The 27,636-nt window shown below is 50.9% G+C and overlaps 1 protein-coding gene across 1 annotated transcript in view; it reads left to right on the top strand.

Annotated features, from left to right (window-relative positions):
• The window catches only part of LOC139233965 (alpha-2,8-sialyltransferase 8F-like), a 72,103-nt gene that overhangs the window by 25,742 nt on the left and 18,725 nt on the right, over positions 1-27,636 (top strand). The window contains exon 4 of the mRNA XM_070864675.1: positions 20,952-21,038. Within this exon, the coding sequence (XP_070720776.1) occupies positions 20,952-21,038 (87 nt within the window). The remainder of the gene's footprint in view (positions 1-20,951; positions 21,039-27,636) is intronic.

Genomic DNA, 27,636 nt, shown 5'->3' with positions numbered 1-27,636 from the left:
ACACACCCCCCACACAAACACCCCTCCACACACTAACGCACCCCCCACTAACACATCCCCACACACTAATACCCCCCCCACTAACACCCCACCCACACTAACACCCCCCACACACTAACAACCCCCCCCCACACTAACACCCCCCACCCAACACACCCCCCACACATTAACACACCCCACAGTAACATTCCCCCTCCGCACACTAAGACGCCCCCACGCACTAACACACCCCACGCACTAACACACCCCCCACACAGTAACACCTCCCCCACACACTAACACCCCCCCACATCCTAACACACCCCCACACTAACATGCCCCCCACACACTAACACACCCCCCACACACTAACCCCCCCCACACACTAACACCCCCCCACATCCTAACACACCCCCACACTAACACCACCCCACACACTAACACCCCCCCACACTAACATGCCTTCCCTACACTAACCCCACCCAACACTAACACATCCCCCTACACTAACACACCCCCCACACACTAACCCAACCCCACACTAACACACCCACTCCCAACACTAACACAAACACCCACAAACTAACACACCCCCCACACACTAACACCGCCCCCACACTAACACCCCCCCCACACTAACACCCCCCACATACTAACACACCCCCCCACACTAACATGCGCCCCACACACTAACACCCCCCCCTACACTTACACACCCCACACTAACACACCCCACACTAACATGACACCCACACACTAACACACCCCCCCATACTAACACCCTCCCACACACTAACACCCCCCACACACTAACACATTCCCCACACACTAACAACCTCCCCACACACTAACACCCCCCACACACTAACACCACCCCACACACTAACACCACACCCCACACTAACATGCCTTCCCCACACTAACACGCCTCCCAAACACTAACACACCCCCCTACACTAACACACCCCCCACACACTAACCCCACCCAACACTAACACCCCCCCACACACTAACATCTCCCCCTACACTAACACACCCCCCACACACTAACCCCACCCCACACTAACGCCCTCACCCCCAACACTAACAAACACCCACAAACTAACACCCCCCCCCACACACTAACACGCGCCCCACACACTAACACACCCCCCCACACACTAACACACCCCCCCACACACTAACAACCCCCAAACACTAACACCCCCCCACACTAACACCACTCCCCCTACACTAACACACACTAACACCCTCCCTACACTATTACCCCCCCCCTACACTAACACCCCCCCCACACACTAACATGCCTTCCCTACACTAACACCCTCCACACACTAACATGCCTTCCCTACACTAACACCCTCCCCACACTAACATGCCTTCCCTACACTAACACCCTCCCCACACTAACATGCCTTCCCTACACTAACACCCTCCACACACTAACATGCCTTCCCTACACTAACACCCTCCACACACTAACATGCCTTCCCTACACTAACACCCTCCACACACTAACACACCCCCCCACACTAACACCCCCCACACACTAACACCCCCCCCACACAATAACATGCCTTCCCTACACTAACACCCCCCACACACTAACACACCCCCCCACACTAACACCACCCCACACACTAACACCTCCTCCCACACTAACATCACCCCACACACTAACACCCCCCACACTAACATGCCTTCCCTACACTAACACCCCCCACACACTAACACATCCCCCACACACTAACACCACCCCCCACACACTAACATCCCCCTACACTAACACACCCCCCCTACACTAACACACCCCCCACACACTAACCCCACCCCACACTAACACCCCCACCCCCAACACTAACACACACCCACAAACTAACACACCCCCCACACACTAACACCCACCCCACACTAACACCCCCCACATACTAACACACCCACCCACACTAACACGCGCCCCACACACTAACACCCCCCACACACTAACACCCCCCACACACTAACACATCCCCCCACACACTAACAACCCCCAAACACTAACACATTCCCACACACTAACACCCACGCCCCACCACACTAACACCCCCTCCCCACACTAACACCCCCCCCAATAATACCCCCCCCCCAGTAACACAACCCCCCACACTAACACATCCCCCACACACTAACACCCCCCCCCACACTAACACCCCCCCCACATACTAACACCCCCCCCCACATACTAACACACCCCGCCACACACTAACATTCCCCCCACACACTAACACCCCTCCCCCCACACTAACCCCCCCCCCCCACACTAACCCCCCCCACACACTAACACATCCCCCACACGAACACCACCCCATACTAACACACCCCCCCACACTAACATCCCCCTCACACTAACATCCCCCCCTCCACACTAACAACCCCCACACACTAACATCCCTCCCACACTAACTTCCCCCCCACACTAACATCCCCCCCCACACTAACACCCCCCCCCACACAAACAACCACCCTCCACACTAACACGCCCCCACACACTAACACCCCCACCCACACTAACATCCCCCTCACACTAACATCCCCCCTCCACACTAACAACCCCCACACACTAACATCCCTCCCACACTAACTTCCCCCCCACACTAACATCCCCCCCCACACAAACAACCACCCTCCACACTAACACACCCCCCCACACTAACACCCCCCCCCACACACTAACACCTCCCCCACACTCTAACACACCCCCCACACACTAACACCTCCCCCACACACTAACACCTCCCCCACACACTAACACCTCCCCCACACACTAACACCTCCCCCACACACTAACACCTCCCCCACACACTAACATGCCCCCCACACACTAACACACCCCCCCACACACTAACCACCCGCCCCACACACTAAAACCACCCCCACACACTAACACACCACCACACTAACATGCCCTCCACACACTAACACACCCCCCACACACTAACCACCCGCCCCACACACTAACACACCCCCACACTAACATGCCCCCCACACACTAACATACCCCCCACACACTAACACCCCCCCACACACTAACACACCACCACACTAACATGCCCTCCACACACTAACACACCCCCCCACACACTAACACCCCCCCACACACTAACACACCACCACACTAACATGCCCCCCACACACTAACATACCCCCCACACTAACATTCCCCCACACACTAACACCCCCCACACACTAACACACCCCCCACACACTAACACACCCCCACACAAACACCCCCCACACTAACACATCCCCACACACTAATACCCCCCCCCCACTAACACCCCACCCACACTAACACCCCCCACACACTAACAACCCCCCACACTAACACCCCCCACCCAACACACCCCCCACACATTAACACCCCCCACAGTAACATTCCCCCTCCGCACACTAAGACGCCCCCCACGCACTAACACACCCCACGCACTAACACACCCCCCACACAGTAACACCTCCCCCACACACTAACACCCCCCCACATCCTAACACACCCCCACACTAACATGCCCCCCACACACTAACACACCCCCCCACACACTAACCCCCCCCCACACACTAACACCCCCCCACATCCTAACACACCCCCACACTAACACCACCCCACACACTAACACCCCCCCACACTAACATGCCTTCCCTATACGAACACCCCCCCACACTAACATGCCTTCCCTACACTAACACCCCCAACACACTAACACACCCCCCCACACTAACACGCCCCCACACACACTAACATCCCCCCTAGACTAACACACCCCCCCCTACACTAACACACCCCCCACACACTAACCCCACCCCCCACACACTAACCCCACCCAACACTAACACATCCCCCTACACTAACACACCCCCCACACACTAACACCGCCCCCACACTAACACCCCCCCCACACTAACACACCCCACATACTAACACACCCCCCCACACTAACACGCGCCCCACACACTAACACCCCCCCCTACACTTACACACCCCACACTAACATGACACCCACACACTAACACACCCCCGCATACTAACACCCTCCCACACACTAACACCCACCACACACTAACAACCCCCAAACACTAACGCACTCCCACTCATTAACACCCAGCCCCCCACACTAACACCCCCTCCCCACACTAACATCCCCTCCCCACACTAACACCCCCCCAAAACACCCCCCCCACTAACACAACCCCCCCACACTAACACACCCCCACACACTAACACCCTCCCACACGAACACATCTCCCACACACTTACACCCCCCCCACACTAACACCCCCCACCCACTAACACCCCCCACACACTAACAAACCCCCCCACACTAACACCCCCCCACACACACTAACACACCCCCACACTAACATCCCCCCACACACTAACACCCCTCCCCCCACACTAACCCCCCCCACACACTAACACATCCCCCACACTAACACACCCCCACACACTAACACCCCCCCACACGAACACCACCCCATACTAACACCCCCCCCACACTAACATCCCCCCCACACTAACATCCCCCCCTCCACATTAACAACCCCCACACACTAACATCCCTCCCACACTAACTTCCCTCCCACACTAACATCCCCCCCCCACACTAACACCCCCCCCCACACTAACAGCCCCCCCACACTAACAACCACCCTCCACACTAACAACCCCCCCACACTAACATTCCCCCCCCACACTAACACCCACCACACACTAACATCTCCCCACACTAACACACCCCCCCACACTAACATCCCCCCCACACACTAACACCCCCCCCCCACACACTAACATCCCCCCCACACACTAACATCCACCCCCACACACTAACATCCACCCCCACACACTAACATGCCCCCACACACACTAACATTCCCCCACACACCAGCACCCCCCCCACACACTAACACCCCCCCCACACTAACACACCCCCACACACTAACACCCCCCCCCCACACTAACACACCCCCACACACTAACACCCCCCCACACACTAACACCCCCCACACTAACATTCCCCCCCCCACACTAACATCCCCCCCACACTAACATCCCCCCTCCACATTAACAACCCCCACACACTAACATCCCTCCCACACTAACTTCCCTCCCACACTAACATCCCCCCCCCACACTAACACCCCCCCCCACACTAACAGCCCCCCCACACTAACAACCACCCTCCACACTAACAACCCCCCCACACTAACATTCCCCCCCACACTAACACCCACCACACACTAACATCTCCCCACACTAACACACCCCCCCACACTAACATCCCCCCCACACACTAACACCCCCCCCCCACACACTAACATCCCCCCACACACTAACATCCACCCCCACACACTAACATCCACCCCCACACACTAACATGCCCCCACACACACTAACATTCCCCCACACACCAGCACCCCCCCCACACACTAACACCCCCCCACACTAACACACCCCCACACACTAACACCCCCCCCCACACTAACACACCCCCACACACTAACACCCCCCCACACACTAACACCCCCCACACTAACATTCCCCCCCCCACACTAACACCCACCACACACTAACACCTCCCCACACACTAACATCCACCCCCACACACACTAACATTCCCCCACACACCAGCACCCCCCCCACACACTAACACCCCCCCACACTAACACACCCCCACACACTAACACCCCCCCCACACACTAACACCCCCCCACACACTAACACACCCCCACACTCTAACACACCCCCACACTAACATGCCCCCCACACATTAACACACCCCCCACATACTAACACACCCCCCACACACTAACACACCCCCCACACACTAACACCTCACCCACACACTAACACCCCCCCACACACTAACACCCTCCCACACTAACATGCCCCCCACACACTAACACAGCCCCCCACACACTAACCATCCCCCCACACACTAAAACCCCCCCACACACTAACACCCCCCCACACACTAACACACCCCCACGCTAACATGCCCCCCACACACTAACATACCCCCCACACTAACATTCCCCCCACACACTAACACACCCCCCACACTAACACATCCCCACACACTAATACCCCCCCCACTAACACCCCCCCCACACTAACACCCCCCACACACTAACAACCCCCCACACTAACACCCCTCCCACACTAACAACCCCCCCCCCACACTAACAACCCCCGACATACTAACACCCCCCACCTAACACACCCCCCACACATTAACACCCCCCACAGTAACATCCCCCCTCCGCACACTAACACGCCCCCCACGCACTAACACACCCCACGCACTAACACACCCCCCACACAGTAACACCTCCCCCACACACTAACACCCCCCCACATCCTAACACCCCCCCACACTAACATGCCCCCCACACACTAACACACCTCCCCCACACACTAACACCCCCCCACATCCTAACACACCCCCACACTAACATGCCTTCCCCACACTAACACCCCCCCACACTAACATGCCTTCCCTACATTTACACCCTCCACACACTAACATGCCTTCCCTACACTAACACCCCCCACACACTAACACACCCCCCCACACTAACACCCCCCACACACTAACACCCCCCCCACAATAACATGCCTTCCCTACATTAACACCCTCCACACACTAACATGCCTTCCCTAAACTAACACCCTCCCACACACTAACACACCCCCCCCCCCACACTAACACCACCCCACACACTAACACCCCCCCACACTAACATGCTTTCCCTACACTAACAACCCCACACACTAACACATCCCCCACACTAACATGCCTTCCCTACACTAACACCCCCCACACACTAACACACCCCACACTAACACACCCACCCCCAACACTAACACACACACCCACAAACTAACACACCCCCCACACTAACACCCCCCACATACTAACACACCCCCCCACACTAACACCCCCCACACACTAACACATTCCCCACACACTAACAACCTCCCCACACACTAACACCCCCCCACACTAACACCACCCCACACACTAACACCCCCCCCAAAACACTAACATGCCTTCCCCACACTAACATGCCTTACCCACACTAACACGCCCCCCACACACAAACACCCCCCCTACACTAACACATCCCCCACACACTAACCCCACCCAACATTAACCCCACCCCACACTAACACCCCCACCCCCAACACTAACACACACCCACAAATTAACACACCCCCCATACACTAACACCCCCCCACACTAACACCCCCCACATACTAACACCCCCCACATACTAATACACCCCCCCACACTAACACGCGCCCCACACACTAACACCCCCCCCTACACTAACACACCCCACACTAACATGACCCCCACACACTAACACACCCCCCCATACTAACACCCTCCCACACACTAACACCCCCCACACACTAACACCCCCCACACACTAACACACCCCCCCACACACTAACAATCCCCAAACACTAACACACTCCCACACACTAACACCCACCCCCCCCACACTAACGCCCCTCCCCACACTAACACCCCCCCACTAACACCCCCCCACACTAACACCACCCCCACACACACTAACACCCCCCCTACACTAACACACACTAACACCCCCCCTACACTATTACCCCCCCCTACACCAAAACCCATCCCCACACACTAACACATCCCCCACACACTAACACCCGCCCCCGCACACTAACACCCCCCCACACTAACACCACCCCACACACTAACACCCCCCCCCCACACTAACACCCCCCACACACTAACACGCCTTCCCTACATTAACACCCTCCACACACTAACATGCCTTCCCTACACTAACACCCCCCCACACACTAACACACCCCCCCCACACTAACACCACCCCACACACTAACACCCCCCCCCACACGAACACCCCCCCCCACACTAACATGCCTTCCCTACACTAACAACCCCACACACTAACACATCCCCCACACTAACACCACCCCACACACTAATACACCCCCACACTAACATGCCTTCCCTACACGAACACCCCCCACACACTAACACCCCCCCCCACACTAACACGCCCCCCACACACTAACATCCCCCCTACACTAACACACCCCCCCCTACACTAACCCCACCCCCCACACACTAACCCCACCCCCCACACACTAACCCCACCCAACACTAACACATCCCCCTACACTAACACACCCCCCACACACTAACCCAACCCCACACTAACACACCCACTCCCAACACTAACACAAACACCCACAAACTAACACACCCCCCACACACTAACACCGCCCCCCCAAACTAACACCCCCCCCACACTAACACCCCCCACATACTAACACACCCCCCCACACTAACACGCGCCCCACACACTAACACCCCCCCCTACACTAACACACCCCACACTAACACACCCCACACTAACATGACACCCACACACTAACACACCCCCCCATACTAACACCCTCCCACACACTAACACCCCCCACACACTAACACCCCCCACACACTAACACCCCCCACACACTAACACACCCCACCACACACTAACAACCCCCAAACACTAACGCACTCCCACACATTAACACCCAGCCCCCCACACTAACACCCCCTCCCCACACTAACATCCCCTCCCCACACTAACATCCCCTCCCCACACTAACACCCCCCCAAAAACACCCCCCCACTAACACAACGCCCCCACACTAACACACCCCCACACACTAACACCCTCCCACACGAACACATCTCCCACACACTTACACCCCCCCCACACTAACACCCCCCACCCACTAACACCCCCCACACACTAACAAACCCCCCCACACTAACACCCCCCCACACACACTAACACACCCCCACACTAACATCCCCCCACACACTAACACCCCTCCCCCCACACTAACCCCCCCCACACACTAACACATCCCCCACACTAACACACCCCCACACACTAACACCCCCCCACACGAACACCACCCCATACTAACACCCCCCCCCCACACTAACATCCCCCCCACACTAACATCCCCCCCTCCACACTAACAACCCCCACACACTAACATCCCTCCCACACTAACTTCCCTCCCACACTAACACCCCCCCCCACACTAACAACCCCCCCACACTAACAACCCCCCCACACTAACAACCACCCTCCACACTAACAACCACCCTCCACACTAACAACCCCCCCACACTAACATTCCCCCCCCCACACTAACACCCACCACACACTAACACCTCCCCACACTAACACACCCCCCCACACTAACATCCCCCCCACACACTAACACCCCCCCCCCACACACTAACATCCCCCCCACACACTAACATCCACCCCCACACACTAACATCCACCCCCACACACTAACACGCCCCCACACACACTAACATTCCCCCACACACCAGCACCCCCCCCACACACTAACACCCCCCCCACACTAACACACCCCCACACACTAACACCCCCCCCCACACTAACACACCCCCACACACTAACACCCCCCCACACACTAACACCCCCCACACACTAACACACCCCCACACTAACATGCCCCCCACACACTAACACCCCCCCCACACTAACAACCAACCTCCACACTAACACACCCCCACACACTAACACCCCCTCCACACTAACATGCCCCCCACACACTAACATACCCCCCCACACTAACATTCCCCCCACACACTAACACCCCCCACACACTAACACACCCCCCACACACTAACACCTCCCCCACACTAATACCCCCCCACACACTAACACACCCCATACACTAACACCCCCCCACACACTAACACACCCCCCACACTAACACATCCCCACACACTAATACCCCCCCCCCACACTAACACCCCCCACACACTAACAACCCCCCACACTAACAATCCCCCACACTAACACCCCTCCCACACTAACAACCACCCCCCACATTAACAACCCCCCCACACTAACACATCCCCACATAACACACACACCTCACACATTAACACCCCCCACACTAACATCCCCCCTCCGCACACTAACACGCCCCCCACGCACTAACACACCCCACGCACTAACACACCCCCCACACACTAACACCTCCCCACACACTAACAACCCCCCACACACTAACACATCCCCTCACTAACATGCCCCCCACACACTAACACACCCCCCCACACACTAACACTCCACACACTAACACCCCACACACTAACACACCCCCACACTAACATGCCCCCCACACACTAACACCCCCCCCCCCACACTAACACCCCCCCACACACTAACACCCCCCCACACACTAACACACCCCCCACACTAACATTCCCCCCACACACTAACACCTCCCCCACACACTAACACCCTCCCACACCAAACACGCCCCCCACATACTAACACGCCCCCCACACACTAACCACCCCCCCACACACTAACACTAACACACACACTAACACACCCCCACACTAACATGCCCCCCACACACTAACACACCCCCCACAGTAACACCCCCCCCACACACTAACACCCCCCCACACACTAACACACACCCCCCACACTAACACATCCCCACACACTAATACCCCCCCCCACTAACACACCCCCCCACACTAACACCCCCCACACACTAACAACCCCCCACACTAACACCCCTCCCAAACTAACAAGCCCCCCCCACACTAACAAGCTCGCCACATACTAACACCCCCCACCCACACTAACACATCCCCACACAAAACACCCCCCACACATTAACACCCCCCACAGTAACATCCCCCCTCCGCACACTAACACGCCCCCCCACACACTAACACACCCCACGCACTAACACACCCCCCACACACTAACACCCCCCCAAACTAACACACCCCCCACACACTAACACCCCCCACACACTAACACCTCCCCCACACACTAACACCCCCCCACACACTAACACCCCCCCAAACTAACATAGCCCCCCACACACTAACACCCCCCCCCACACACTAACACCCCCCCCACACACTAACACCCCCCCACACACTAACACACCCCCACACTAACATGCCCCCCACACACTAACACACCCCCCCACACACTAACACCCCCCCACACACTAACACCCCCCCACACTAACATGTCCCCCACACACTAACACACCCCCCCACACTAACACCCCCCACACACTAACACACCCCCACACTAACACCCCCCCCCACACACTAACACCCCCCCACACTAACACCCCCCCCACACTAACATGCCCCCCACACACTAACACGCCCCCCACACACTAACACCCCCCCCCACACACTAACACCCCCCCCCACACTAACACCCCCCCCCACACACTAACACACCCCCCACACACACTAACCACCCCCCCCACACACTAACCACCCCCCCCACACACTAACCACCCCCCCCACACACTAACCACCCCCACCACACACTAACACCCCCCCACACACTAACACACCACCACACTAACATGCCCCCCACACACTAACACACCCCCCCACACACTAACACCCCCCCACACACTAACACACCACCACACTAACATGCCCCCCACACACTAACACACCCCCCCACACACTAACACCCCCCCACACACTAACACACCCCACACTAACATGCCCCCCACACACTAACATACCCCCCCACACACTAACATTCCCCCCACACACTAACATTCCCCCCACACACTAACATTCCCCCCACACACTAACATTCCCCCCACACACTAACACACCCCCCACTAACACATCCCCCACACTAACACATCCCCACACACTAATACCCCCCCACTAACACACCCCCCCACACTAACACACCCCCCCACACTAACACCCCCCACACACTAACAACCCCCCACACTAACACCCCTCCCACACTAACAACCCCCCCCACACTAACAACCCCCCCACATACTAACAACCCCTACCCACACTAACACATCCCCACACAACACACCCCCCACACATTAACACCCCCCACAGTAACATCCCCCCTCCGCACACTAACATGCCCCCCACGCACTAACACACCCCACGCACTAACACACCCCCCACACTAACGCACCCCCCACACTCAGTCCCTTCATTCTGAATTAAATAATTTTCGTCACTTCCAGAAGGAAAAAAACAAAAAACTCAAAAAAAAGTAACTAACACGCTACTCTTTATGCCCTGAATATTGGGAAGACCGAAGTCATTGTTTTTGGTCCCTGCCACAATCTCTGTTCCCTAGCCACTGACTCCATCCCTCTCCCCATCTCCTGTCTGAGGCTGAACCAGACTGTTTGCAATGTTGGTGTCATATTTGACCCTGAACTGAGCTTTTGACCACATATCCGCAGCATAACTAAGACCGCCTATTTCGACTTCCGTAATATCGTCCATCTCCGCCCTTACCTGAGCTCATCCAGTGCTGAAGCCCTCATCCATGCCTTTGTTACCTCTTGACTTGACTATTCCAACACACTCCTGGCTGGCCTCCCACATTTTACCATACGTAAACGAGAGATGGTCCAAAACTCGGCTGCCTGTGTCTTAACTCGCACCAAGTCCCGCTCACCCATCACCCCTGTGCTCGTTGACCTACATTGGCTCCCGGTTAACCAACGCCTCGATTTTAAAATTCACATCCTTGTTTTCAAATCGCTCCATGTCCTCGCCCCTCCCGATCTCTGTAATCTCCTCCAGCCCTATAACCCCTGAGATGTCTGCGCTCCTCTAATTCTGTCCTCTTGCACATCCCTGATTATAATCACTCAACCATTGGCAGCGCCATGCCTTCTGTTGCCTAAGCCTTAAGCTCCGGAACTCCCTGCCTAAGCCTCTCCGTCTCTCTACCTCTTTTCCTTTTTTAAAATGTTCTTTAAAACCTACCTCTTTGACCAGGCTTTTTGTCACCTATCTTAATTTCTCCTTATGTTGCTCGGTGTCAAATTCTTTGTCTCATTATACTCCTGTAAAGTGCCTTGGGACGTTTCACTACGTTAAAGGCGCTATATAAATACAAGGTGTTGTTGTTTGTGTTACCAGCCAAGGACAGCTATAATTACAATTGCAGAACATTAGGATCCTCACATAGCTAACTACACTTCCACTTTCTGATAAGACTGGATCAAATTACACATTTCAGACAAATTGTTGGTTGTGTCTTGTCCTCCAAGAGGACCAATCAGAAATCTGGTCCAACCCACTGGTGTTGCAAATAAACGCTGCAATATTGGAAACATGGTGGCCAATTTGTGCTCCTACAAACAGGAATGTGACAATGACCAGATAGTCTGTTTTAGTGATGTTGATTGAGCGATAAAAATTGGCCAGGACACTAGGGATAACTTCCCTGCTCTTCTTTGAAATAGTGCTATGGGATCTTTTATATCCACCTCAGTTTAACGTTTCATCCGAAAGATGGTACCTCTGACAGTCCAGCTCTCCCTCAGCACTACACTGGAGTGTCAGCTTAGATTTTTGTGCTCTAGTCTCTGAAGTGGGACTTGAACCCACAACCTTCCAACTCTAAGGTGAGAGTGCTACCCACTGAGTAATGGATGGCACATGTGGTAACCTAAGGGTAATTGATAGGGAAGCAAAGATGAAAAATTCACACTGGTTTCGGGAATTATTTTCTGAGTTTGCAATAAAGAAAACATCAAGCACAGAGTGGAAGGGTTTTAGTCTGCAGCTGGATGTCTTATACCTGACCCGGCAGTGCTTGATCAAAATAGAATAGAGTTCCAATTCCCAGAAAAATACTAAATTAAAGGGAAAATCTTTTTCAATGCAGACAGCCTACTCTTTAAAGTGTTGAGCAGAGAGAAGAATATTCTCCATAATTTTCTTCTCTCTGCTAAATACTTTAAAGGGCACTCCTTGCATGAAGAAATATGGGTAACAGTAGTATAGTGATTATGTTACTGGACTAGTAATCCAGAGGCCTGGGCTTAAGAACTTGAGTTCAAATCCCACCATGGTAGTTTGAAAATGGGAATTCAGTTTACAAAATACAGAAATAAAAAGCTAGTGTATAAAAATGACCATGAAGCTGTCTGAGTGTCATAAAAAACTGGTTCACTGATGTCCTTTAGGAATAAAAATCTGCCGAGGTCCTTACCCGGTTTGGCCGAGATGTGATTCCAGTCCCACAGCAATGTGGTTAACCTTTAATTGCCCTCTGTAATACCAGATCCACAGTTGGTGGGTACCACGCGTTAATGTGAGAGATACATTTTTGCTGTTTTTTACTGGTTGAAGTAGCCTAGCAACCCACTCGGTCATCTCAATCTTCTATCAGTGGTGCAAGATAACCTTCAGCAGCTTCTCATGGCAAACAGGAATGGGCCTTGCCATCAATGTCCACATCCTGAGAATGAATTAAACAGGGCCTGATGGACTGCATCCTAGAGTACTTAAGGAGGTGGCCTTGGAAATAGCGGATGCATTGACAGTCATTTTCCAACATTCCATTGACTCTGGATCAGTTCCTATGGAGTGGAGGGTAGCCAATGTAACCCCACTTTTTAAAAAAGGAGGGAGAGAGAAAACAGGGAATTATAGACCGGTCAGCCTGACCTCAGTAGTGGGTAAAATGATGGAATCAATTATTAAGGATGTCATAGCAGTGCATCTGGAAAATGATGACATGATAGGTCCAAGTCAGCATGGATTTGTGAAAGGGAAATCATGCTTGACAAATCTTCTGGAATTTTTTGAGGATGTTTCCAGTAAAGTGGACAAAGGAGAACCAGTTGATGTGGTATATTTGGACTTTCAGAAGGCTTTCGACAAGGTCCCACACAAGAGATTAATGTGCAAAGTTAAAGCACATGGGATTGGGGGTAGTGTGCTGACGTGGATTGAGAACTGGTTGTCAGACAGGAAGCAAAGAGTAGGAGTAAACGGGTACTTTTCAGAATGGCAGGCAGTGACTAGTGGAGTGCCGCAAGGTTCTGTGCTGGGGCCCCAGCTGTTTACATTGTACATTAATGATTTAGACGAGGGGATTAAATGCAGTATCTCCAAATTTGCGGATGATACTAAGTTGGGTGGCAGTGTGAGCTGCGAGGAGGATGCTATTAGGCTGCAGAGTGACTTGGATAGGTTAGGTGAGTGGGCAAATGCATGGCAGATGAAGTATAATGTGGATAAATGTGAGGTTATCCACTTTGGTGGTAAAAACAGAGAGACAGACTATTATCTGAATGGTGACAGATTAGGAAAAGGGAAGGTGCAACGAGACCTGGGTGTCATGGTACATCAGTCATTGAAGGTTAGCATGCAGGTACAGCAGGCGGTTAAGAAAGCAAATGGCATGTTGGCCTTCATAGCGAGGGGATTTGAATACAGGGGCAGGGAGGTGTTGCTACAGTTGTACAGGGCCTTGGTGAGGCCACACCTGGAGTATTGTGTACAGTTTTGGTCTCCTAACTTGAGGAAGGACATTCTTGCTATTGAGGGAGTGCAGCGAAGGTTCACCAGACTGATTCCCGGGATGGCGGGACTGACCTATCAAGAAAGATTGGATCAACTGGGCTTGTATTCACTGGAGTTCAGAAGAATGAGAGGGGACCTCATAGAAACGTTTAAAATTCTGACGGGTTTAGACAGGTTAGATGCAGAAAGAATGTTCCCAATGTTGGGGAAGTCCAGAACCAGGGGTCACAGTCTGAGGATAAGGGGTAAGCCATTTAGGACCGAGATGAGGAGAAACTTCTTCACCCAGAGAGTGGTGAACCTGTGGAATTCTCTACCACAGAAAGTAGTTGAGGCCAATTCACTAAATATATTCAAAAGGGAGTTAGATGAAGTCCTTACTACTCGGGGGATCAAGGGTTATGGCGAGAAAGCAGGAAGGGGGTACTGAAGTTTCATGTTCAGCCATGAACTCATTGAATGGCGGTGCAGGCTAGAAGGGCTGAATGGCCTGCTCCTGCACCTATTTTCTATGTTTCTATGTTTCTAAATGTAATTTGGTAACAACAGAACTTTAGTTGAAAGTAAGTCAAGCTTTTGTGGTGTAGTCTTGGCTTGGTTGACAGCACTCTGGACAAGAGATGTAACTTTGAGCCATACACCAGGGACTTGAGTACAGAATTGAGGCTGATACTCCAGAACAGTGAAGTGAGGCATTGTTCCCGATGTCCTCGGAATAAACTGAGGCTCAAGCGGACGTTAAAGATCTGTGCCTGAGGATGATGGGCACAGCATGTCTGTCAGGAAGAGGTAGGGGTTGAGGTTAGATGCTCAGGGAGCCAGGGGCTGACGGTGTGAGGGAGTGAAAAGCCACTGACACTATTTGAAAAAGGACAGAGATGGAGTGCTCGCGGTGCCTTGACCAACATTAATCTCTCAATCAACACCATAATAATCCAAATTGTTCATTTATCTTCTGGCTGCTGCTGTATTTGAATACGTAAAACAGTCATGTGCTTAGTAATTCATTTCATATTGACTGTTGTCTTGTGGGTCATTTGATGTGATGAAGTATTCTACAAGAGCAAGTAATAATGACTATTTATAAGGCTGTGTTCAGGAATTGAAAGATTGGTCAAAGAAATAAATCTTGAGCTTTTTAAAAGTGGAGACAGAGGCGGGGAAGTGGAAGGATTTATGGAGAGAATTCCAAAGAGTAAAATCTAGCTGACTGAAGGCTCTGTCCCCAATACTGGGGCCTAGGGAGGTGGTGGGATTGCAGATAAGGTCAGAATCAGAGGAACAGAGCATTTAGGAGGGCTTGTAGAGAGCAGTAATCATCATCATCATCATCATCATCATCAGAGGCCATCCCTCGAGGAGATTGCAGGCCAAGAATTTTAAAAATGTTGTCTGTTGGAGGATTGTGAGAAATACTTGTATTTATACAGTGCCTTTCATGACCACCGGACGTCTCAAAGCACTTTACAGCCAATGAATTACTTTTGGAATGTAGTCACTGTTGTAATGTGGGAAACGCGGCAGCCAATTTGCACACAGCAAGCTCCCACAAACAGCAATAGGATAATGACCAGATAATCTGTTTTTGTTTTGTTGATTGAGGGATAAATATTGGCCAGGTCACTGGGCATAACTCCCCTGTTCTTATTTGAAATAGCACCATGGGATCTTTTACGTCCACCTAAGAGAGCAAATGGGGCCTCGGTTTAATGTCTCATCCAAAAGACAGCACCTCCGACAGAGCAGCAATCCCTCAGTATTGCACTAGAGTGTCAATCTAGATTTATGTGCTTAGGTCTCTGAAGTGGGACTTGAATCTAATCCTAACCTTCTAAACTCAGAGATGAGTGTGCTATCCACTGAGCCACAGCTGGCACTAGAGTAAGAGCTAGAATAAGTCAGTGAGGACAGGTGAGTGGGACTTAGTAGGCGACAGAATATGTGTGGCAGAGTTTTGCACAATTTGGAGTTTGTGGAGGGTGGAAGATAGGAGGCCAGCAAGAAGAGCATTAGTTAAGTCCGGAGGTGGGAAAGGTATGGCTAAATGGAAAAGCTGAGGTGGGTATGGAAGTGGGAAATGTGACAATGGAAGTGATTTTGGCGATGGAAAGAGGGGTTTCAAGCTCAGCTCAGAGTTGAACAGAACACCAGATGGTCCAGTTCAACCTGAGACAGTGTCTGCGGTGGGGGATGGAGCCATCAGGAGCCAAAGGAGTGAAGTTTGTGGCTTTGGTCTTCTTGAAGCTAAGCTGAAGGAACTGACTTGGATGTTGGGCAGACAGCACCAAGGCAGTCAAGGCACTGAAAAAAATGGAACTGGAAACCATCAGCATACATGCAGAAGCTCACCCCATGCCTAAAGATGATGTAGCTAAGGAAGAGACTGAGGTTAGATCTTTAGCCATGGTGTCAGGGATGGAAGTGAAGCCTTCACTGGAGATGCCCTGGTCCTGTTCAGATAGGTAGGAAATTATCAATGCAAGCATAGCCCCATGTTGCTGGATGATGGAGGAGAGCTGTCGGAGAAAGCTGGATAATTGTCTATATCGATTGCTGCAGAGAGGTCGAGGAGGATAAGGTTAAGCACCGTAGTCACTGTCATAAGGGATGCTACTGGTGGCTTTGGCTAGGACCATTTCAGTGCTAAGAGAGGGACAGAAGCTGGACAAGGGATTTGAAGAGTTGGATTTCAAGAGAGATGGGCATGGAACTGGGAGGTGATATCACATTCAAGGACCTTGGAGAGCAAAGGAAGATTGGAGATGTGTTAGTTAGAGAGGACAGATAGTCATTGGTAGTTTGTTTTGATTGGGCGGTTGATGACAACGATTACGAAGGGGAGAGGAATATGCCTAAGGACTGAACCATTGATGGTTCAGCTAATATAGAGGTAGCAAAGGGAGTTGAGTGGTTAGGATTTGATTGGGGAATGGATCAAGGAAGCAGGAAGTGGGTTTCATGGATGGGTGGCAGAACGGGAGTAAAATAAGGGTCATTGGGCCGGAGGGAGGGGATGAACCAGTGGAGGCCACTGTACAGATGGTTTCAATGGTGGAGATGATTAAGTCCATGAGTTCCTTATATTTGGTGTTGAAGTGAGGGTAGAGAGGTGGGGTCGGGTTCGAGGAGATGGTTGGTTATGGACAAAAGGAGCCTGGGATTGTCTTTGCCCTTCAGGATGATCCTGGAATAATAAAAGATGATATGTGCTGAGAAAAGTGACATGGTCAATCCAGGTCTGGCACAATTGATGGGCTCCTTGTGCATGGTGTGTTTGAGTTGGCAACCCCTGACTTGAGAGAGTGAAGGAGGGGGCTGTACCAGAGTGAGCAACGGGGATGGTGGGGCAGAGGGGAAATAGTGGTTGATTTTCTGGAGATAAATACATTGAAGACAGAAGCGAGGAAACAGTTCAGCAAGGCCACAGCGGCAGATTAGAAGAAAGCGGAAGGTGATGGAGCTGGGAATTTGTGAGGGAACTGTGGAGAGCTTTTCCATGGGTGAACAGTGAACGTAGCACGATTCATGGAGGATGAGGGGATGTGAATAGTAAGGGAGATGAGGAAGTGGCCAAAGATGACCTTGTTGTTGATTGAGCCCTTGGATGCGGAGAGGCCCTTGGAGAAGACAAGATCAAAGGGATGGTTAAAGATGCAGGTGGAGGAGTTCGTATGGAGGGTCAGATTGATGGAGGACAGGAAAAGAAAGACTTGCATTTATATCGCGCCTTTCACGACCACTGGAAGTCTCAATGCACTTTACAGCCAATGAAGTACCTTTGCAGTGTAGTCACTGTTGCAATGTTGTAAGGAGGGCCGGATACCTGGGCACGACACTGGGAATCTGGGGAGAATGTCCACAAAAGTTGATTGGGAATGATTATGAAATCTTCAAAGTTATTAGGTGGAAAAACATCAGTAAAAGATAAAAGGAAGAGACTCTTACACCGGTTTTACACAGCAACTTTACACTGGGGTGAGTGCTTGATCCTACTTATTCCTTTTTGCATTCTTTAAGAAGAACAGGCACTAACTTTGGCCCACAGGCCAGATACCATTGACCCTATCATTGACTCTCCCCAACTTAATAATCACCTCAGGGAAACCTGGGTTTAATACTCGCTTATCTCCAAAGGGAATTGAGGAAAATTCCTGAAAATTAATCCATGCTTGTATCTCCACTATTCACCCGGCCTCTGTAATTAAACAGCAACGCCAGTCCAGCCGCACAGAATCCGCGGTAACCTTAGAATAGAAACATACAGTACAGAAGGAGGCCATTCAGCCCATCGCGCCTGTGCCAGCTCTCTGAAGGACCTGCCCAAATTAGTCCCACCCCCGCCCCTGCTCGTTCACATAGCCCTGCACATTTTTACTTTAAAAGTATTTATCCAATTCACGTTTGAATGGTTACTATTGAATTTGCTTCCATCACCCTTTCAGGCGGTGCGTTCCAGATCATAACAACTCGCTGTGTAATTAAAAAAATTGTCTCCTCATCTCTCCCCTGGCATTTTTGCCAAATGATCTTAAATCTGCTTTCTTAGCCTATAATTATCCCTATAACCTGCAATCCCATTCCCAGCTAGATACTTATCCAAAGAGCTTTGCTTTTGAAATAAACAACACTGACTCATCTGCTTTTGCTGGGAGTCGGGTCCACATCTACAAAAGGAAAATAAAAGTAGAGGGAAACACAAAGTTTCTTCTAAGCTAGTGTCACGGGAGGCTTGTTCATTGGGCTGGATTTTCCGCTGCTGTCCGCCTCTGTTTTCTCCCCGAAGGGACAGCAATGGCGACAGTGAGCTCTTCAGGGCGGGCGGGCAGCTTCCAGCGCCCCGCTAGGGTTTTCGGGGCCGGTTTCGGCGGGGCACGGAGCAGTACCGCCCGGAAGAAGCGAGCCAGTGTGCAACGCCCCTGGTTGCGACACTGGCTCGATTTTTGAGTCCCGTCCGACCTGTACGCCCCGCAGCGCCCCCTGGTGGGCCCACTAGCGAAAGCGGGCAATTCAAGCTGCAGCGGCTGCAGTGAGGGAAGTAATGCCGACCTCAGGTAAGTGTGATTGGTTTTTCTTTTTTTTGCAATTTATGTTGTGGTGGCGTGGGCTATGTATTGGGAATGTTTTTGATGTTTTTTTTTCAGGTTTTCTCCCCAGACCTCTCTCAGAGCGCTCCCAGTCCGGCTCTTTAGCTCGGGATTTTCACACACTCAGCTGGCCTAGCGTCCTAAGAGTTGTGCAAAGCCTCCCTTAGCCCTCCGCCCCACACTTAGGACCCAGCTGGCCATTTTGCTGGATGAGGCGTAAACTATTCCCGGGCACCAAACTTTACCGCCCGCTACCATTACCGCCCCGAAATGAGCTAAGCCGAAAACCTCCTTGTCTCTAGTTTGGTGCTGGCAGCCTAAATCAAATGGCCTGCTTACATCTTACACCATTGTGTATCTCACTGCATTTTAAAGAAATCAATAATTATCTTCTCTTCAAACCCCTCATATTCCTTTCTCTTACATTTATTTGCAGGCAGACTGAAGAGGATGTTATTAAAAATGTCGCACATCTTCAGCAATGCCAGTGGCACAAACAGGAACAAGCAGCCGAAAAATTCAGGTATGGCTCCAGGGCTCAATGTGGAAGTGAAATCTTTAAGAACTTTGACAAAAGTATTTACAGCACAGAAACAGGCCATTTGGCCCACAGATCCGTGCCAGTGTTGCTCCACACAAGCCTCCTCCCAGCCCTCTTCATCTAACCTTACCTGCATATCCTTCTATTCCTTTCTTCCTCATGTGTTTATCTGGCTTTCCCCTAAATGCATAATGTCAGAAAGTGTGAGGTCACGAACTTTGGCAGAAAAAAATCAAAGAGCAAGTTATTATTTAAATGGAGAAAGATTGCAAAGTGCCGCAGTACAGCGGGACCTGGGGGTACTTGTGCATGAAATTCAAAAGGATAGTATGCAAGTACAGCAAGTGATCAGGAAGACCAATGGTATCTTGGCCTTTATTGCAAAGGGGATGGAGTATAAAAGCAGGGAAGTCTTGCTACAGCTATACAGGAGGCCACACCTGGAAACTGCGTGCAGTTTTGGTTTCCATATTTACGAAAGGATATACTTGCTTTGGAGGCAGTTCAGAGAAAGTTCACTTGGTTGATTCCGGGGATGAGGGGGTTGACTTATAGAAACATAGAAAATAGATGCAGGAGTAGGCCATTCGGCCCTTTGAGCCTGCACCACTATTCAATATGATCATGGCTGATCATGCAACTTCAGTACCCCATTCCTGCTTTCTCTCCATACCCTTTGATCCCTTTAGCCATAAGGGCCACATCTAACTCCCTTCCCTTTTGTATATATCTAACGAACTGGCCTCAACAATTTTCTGTGGTAGAGAATTCCACAGGTTCACAATTCTCTGAGTGAAGCAGTTTCTCTTCATCTCGGTCCTAAATGGCTTACCCCTTATCCTTAGACTGTGACCCCTAGTTCTGGACTTCCCCAACATTGGTAACATTCTTCCTGCATCTAACCTGTCCAATCCCGTCAGAATTTTATATGTTTCAATGAGATCCCCTCTCATTCTTCTAAATTCCAGTGAATATAAGCCTAGTCTATCCAGTCTTTCTTCATATGTCAGTCCTGCCATCCCGGGAATCAGTCTGGTGAACCTTCGCTGCACTCAACAGCAAGAATGTCCTTCCTCAGATTAGGAGGCCAAAACTGTACACAATATTCAAGATGTGGCCTCACCAAGGCCCTGTACAACTGAAGTAAGAACTCCCTGCTCCTATACTCAAATCCTCTCGCTATGTAGGCCAACATGCCATTTGCCTTCTTCACTGCCTGCTGTACCTGCATGGCAACTTTCAATGACTGATGTACCATGACACCCAGGTCTCGTTGCACCTCCCCTTTTCCTAATCTGTCACCATTCAGATAATATTCTGCCTTCCTGTTTTTGCCCCCAAAGTGGATAACCTCACATTTATTCACATTATACTGCATCTGCCATGCATTGGCCCACTCACCTAACCTGTCCAAGTCACCCTGCAGCCTCTTAGCATCCACCTCACAGCTCACACTGCTATCCAGCTTAGTGTCATCTGCAAACTTGGAGATATTACATTCAATTCCTTTGTCTAAATCATTAATGTATATTGTAAATAGCTGGGGTCCCAGCACTGAACCTTGCGGTACCCTACTAGTCACTGCCTGCCATTCTGAAAAGGACCCGTTTATTCCTACTCTTTGCTTCCTGTCTGCCAACCAGTTCTCTATCCACGTCAGTACATTACCCCCAATACCATATGCTTTGATTTTGCACACTAATCTCTTGTGTGGGACCTTGTCAAAAGCCTTTTAAAAGTCCAAATACACCACATCCATTGGTTCTCCCTTGTCCACTCTGCTAGTTACATCCTCAAAAAATTCTAGAAGATTTGTCAAGCATGATTTCCCTTTCATAAATCCATGTTGACTTGGACCGACCTGTTACTGCTTTCCAAATACGCTGTTATTACATCTTTAATAAGTGATTACAACATTTTTTCCACTAACGATGTCAGGCTAGCCGGTCAATAATTCCCTGTTTTCTCTCTCCCTCCTTTCTTAAAAAGTTACATTAGCTACCCTCCAATCCATAGGAACTGATCCAGAGTCTATAGAATGTTGGAAAATGACCATCAATGCATCCACTATTTCTAGGGTCACTTCCTTAAGTACTGTGGGATGTAGGCTATCAGGCCCTGGATATTTATTGGCCTTCAATCCCATCAATTTCCCAAACACAATTTCCTGACTAATAAGGATTTCCTTCAGATCCTCCTTCTCGCTAGACCCTCGGTCCCCTAGTATTTCCTGAAGGTTATTTGTGTCTTCCTTCGTGAAGACAGAACCGAAGTATTTATTCAATAGGTCTGCCATTTCATTGTTCCCCATTATAAATTCACCTGATTCTGACTGCAAGAGACCTATATTTGTCTTCACTAATCTTTTTCTCTTCACATATCTATAGAAGCTTTTGAGGAAAGGTTGATTAGGTTGGGCTTCTACTCATTGGAATTCAGAAGAATGAGAGGTGATCTTATCGAAATGTATAAGGTTATGAGGGGGCTTGACAAGGTGGATGCAGAGAGGATGTTTCCACTGATGGGGGAGACTAGAACTAGAGGGCATGATCTTAGAATAAGGGGCCGCACATTTAAAACAGAGATGAGGAGAAATTTCTTTTTTCAGAGTGTTGTAAATCTGTGGAAGCAGGGAAATTGAATAAATTTAAGACAGAAATAGACAGTTTCTTAAATGATAAGAGGTTATGGGAAGCGGGCAGGGAAGTGGAGCTGAGTCCATGATCGGATCAGTCATGATCTTATTGAATGGCAGAGCAGGTTCGAGGGGCCGTATGGCCTACTCCTGTTCCTATTTCTTATGTTATGTTCTTATATCCAGTTCAGCAAAAGTCTACCTGATGAGTGAGGGCACAGTGGTCTTGGAGTGTCTTCGCTGAAGCTGAAATCTTAAATAGGTGCTCCTGACTTCTGGTGATAGGCCCCAGCCTGAAACATTAACTTTGAAATTTCTCCCTTCAGATGTTGAAGAGGCTGCTGCCCATTGCCAGCATTTTCTATTTTTAACCACATACCTCTCAGAAATGTTATGAAATCGGAATCTGGACAGGATGAGCCTTGCTGGAACCGTTAGGTTCTGGCGGGTCCACACACATGCCTGTCTCACTGGCCCGACTGTTTTTGTGAGTTGTTCAGCTCATGTGCTGTAACGGTGAAACACAGGGCCTGAACTTCACCGTCCCCAAAGGGACCGCTAACGCGGAGTTTGGGCGGTCGATCGAAAAAAAATCGATGGGCCGCCGCGGTCAGGTACTTTCCCCTCTCCGAGCCGTATTCAGCTCGGGGAGGATTTGAGCGGTGTTCACTTCCGCCGTAAACGGCGCGGTGAAGCCGCTGGGTAAAGGAAGATTTCCAGCGGTGAGCTCTGCAGTGCGCGGGCCGATGGAAAGGCACTATGACAGCGAAATTCACCGAGGAAAAGGTAGGACTTTCCCCGGCTGTGCCCGCGAGGTTTTCGATGCGGTGCTCGAACGCCACCCTTTGGTAGGTAAAAAGTTTCATTACTTATTATTTTCATTTTCCAGCATGTGCAGTATTTATCTTTTCATATCATTTTATTAATTGTTTTGGTTCCATTAAAACCTGCTGAGTGCTGCTCAGAGGTTTGCACACACCCCTGTACTTTTGTACAACTTTCTGGTCTAACTCTTTAGTGGAGGCCTGTAGGCCTCATTGTGGGCTGCAGAGACCTGCTTGGCAGGGTTCACCCTGAGGATGGGAGGAGTGATGGGAGGGCAACACCTGGTACACCTGGTCAGAAGCAGGGTGGCACGCAGAAGGCGCCACCATCAGCGCCGTGCAGACAAGCAGCGGGCAAGGGAGGCAGCAGCCATGATTCGATGATTCTGCGCCAGACCAGTGTGCCCGCTGTCTTCACCGGCCCGAATCAGGATTGCGGTTGGTTGCTTGGGGACAAGGGATATTCCATGTCCACTTGGCTGCTCACTCCACTGCGGAATGCCAAGTCAGCGCCAGAGCATGCAGACAATGACGCTCATTGTGCCACCAAGTGTATCATCGAGCAGTGCATAGACATCCTTAAACAGAGGTGTCTGGACCGCTCTGGCGGCACCTTGCAGTGCTCTCCTCAATGGGTCTCCAGAATCATCGTGGTCTGCTGCATTCTGCACAACCTGGCCATCATGAGGGGACAGCCGCTGGAGGTCGAGCCAGCAGTACCACCTGAGGAGGAGGAGGAGGTGCAGGAGGAGGAGGAGGATCCCCGTCGTCCCAGAGGTAGGAGGCGTCGACCCATCGCCACCCTGGAAGGGCCGGGTGCAGACTGGCCAGCACTCTTCACGGAGGGTGTGTCCTCACATATATGGAGGTGCCTGACGCCTCCCCTGCAATCCCCCTCCATACATTATGCAGTGCCTGTCTGCCAGGTCTCCCCATGTCAGGAAACAGTATTCTTCTTCTGTCCTCCACACCGTCCGTCAGTGTCTCCAGCTCCATAACAGTGAACCTGTCGGCTCTCCTTGCACTGCTGACACCAGCCATCCTTCCAACCTCCTTCCAAACTCCTTACCCCCTCAGGGCCTTGCTGCAAACCTTAGTCCAGCTAGCTCATTAGAAACCCTTACCTGCATGCTGAATTTCTCAGTGGTGATAATGCTCAACTTAAGACAGCCCCACTGCTGAAAAATCAATTTTTTGTGGCCCATATTCACTCAAAAATTTCGGCACTAATGGCCACAAAAAGGTGAGGGGGCCACCCGCTTTCCAGGGGTACTGAATTTAAGGCCCAGCATGTCTTAAACTGATCCCACATAGAATCATAGAATCTTACAGCACAGAAGGAGGCTACTCGGCCCATTTTGCCCGTGCCGGCTCTTTGAAAAAGCAATCGAATTAGTCTCACTCCCCTGCTCCTTCCCCATAGCTCTGCACTTTTCTCCCCTTCCAGTTCCCGTTTTAGAAAGTTACTATTGAAGCTGCATCCACCATCCTTTCAGGCCGTGCGTGCCAGAGTATAATAACGCACTGCAGAAAAAAAGGTTCTCATCTCACCTTTGGCTCTTTTGCCCTTAAATCTGTGCTTTTTTGGTTACTGACTTTTCTGCCAGTGGAAACAATTTACGTTATCAAAACCTTTCATGATTTTAAACGCCTCTATTATATCTCCTCGTTGTCTGCACTAGATTTGAAGTGGTTCCTTTAACTGTCCATTGAAGGCATTGCCTTCATTTTCCTTTGCAGATGCATTCCTATATAGCATTCTTGGAACACATTAAAGTTCTGATATTAACCTTTGTTCCTGGAGGCGAGAGTGCTATTGCTGGGCCAAGTGTCAGCTTGGCTCATTGGTAGTGCCCTTACACCCCGAGTCGAAGGTTGTGTTTTCAAGGCCCAATCCAGGACTTGAGCACATAATCTATGGTGACACTTCGGTGCAGTGCTGAGGGAATGCTGCATTGTCGGAGGTGCCGTCTTTTGAATGAGACATGGTTGGGCCCAGCCTGTGAGTGCGAGAGATTTGGCTGGAGGGTTTGCAAATGCCTTCAGCCAAAAGTTCCAAGTACGCAATTCTACTCTGCCTCCTCCCGAGGTCCTCACAATCATAGATACGAATATCTAGACACACAGGATCAGCCATATCAACACGTGGCTACAAGAGCAGTGCAAATCCACAGTGCAAACTTAACCCCAATCCGGGGCTTTTTAAAACAAAAATGCATATATTTTCCATTTTACCTGCTCATCATCTGAGGGTGCTTATGCCGAGTATCATGGCTGCCGACAGCCCTGAAATACTTGCTCAAGTGACCATCCATTATCTAGGAGCCTACACCATGAGTGGCAGGCTATTTGACTATGGACAGCATCACATTCAGTGTCACTTCTGGTCGAAGCCAATGGCCACACACCCATGCACATTCTAGCATGGGTCACTGGATAGAGATCAGGAGTGAGAATTCCTAGTTACTGTTTTCCCCCTTCTCAGCCCCCTGAGATGCTGAAGGCTCCACAATTGCCCTTGCTGAGAACAATATAGTTGATCAGTCCATGGATACTATGCCTCCCCACCGAGAGCCAGAATCTTGAGGGGTAGCAGTGGGAAGTTAGAAGGGAGCAATAATTACATTTGTAGATTGTAAATTAATTTTTCCAGAAACGCACCAGGAATGTCACTGCCTTATACAGACTACAGGAAGGTCTTTGTTCCCTTGGCCGTTCACAACCTTAAATAGAACATAAACTGGAGAGCGTGTTATTTCTGAGTGAGGAATGCACCAGAAATTATCATCAAATGTAAGATCTGAAATTCCATTCATGCTTAGTCTGAAATCTGTTTCTTTATTCCACTGTATATAGTACAAACAGCCTTCATGTCTCTATGACTATTAAGTGTTCTAAATAATACAACAAGTTTAGCGTTATTTAAAACCCAAGAGCGACCAGAACTTTTGATAATTGTTTTTTTGGACCAATGCCCACTCACTGATGTGGTTAAGAGAATTAACACTTGCTCGGCATACAGGACTGTATGTTCCTCTGATCCTGTGTGAAATTGGAAGGAACACTGGTGGGGAATGAAGCAATATTCTGGCTTCTGAGGCCTGCTGGCGCCTCACTGTCC

Source organism: Pristiophorus japonicus, chromosome 21 (assembly GCF_044704955.1).
Source record: "Pristiophorus japonicus isolate sPriJap1 chromosome 21, sPriJap1.hap1, whole genome shotgun sequence".
NCBI lineage: Eukaryota > Metazoa > Chordata > Chondrichthyes > Pristiophoridae > Pristiophorus > Pristiophorus japonicus.
This window is presented reverse-complemented; position numbering and strand designations above follow the sequence as displayed.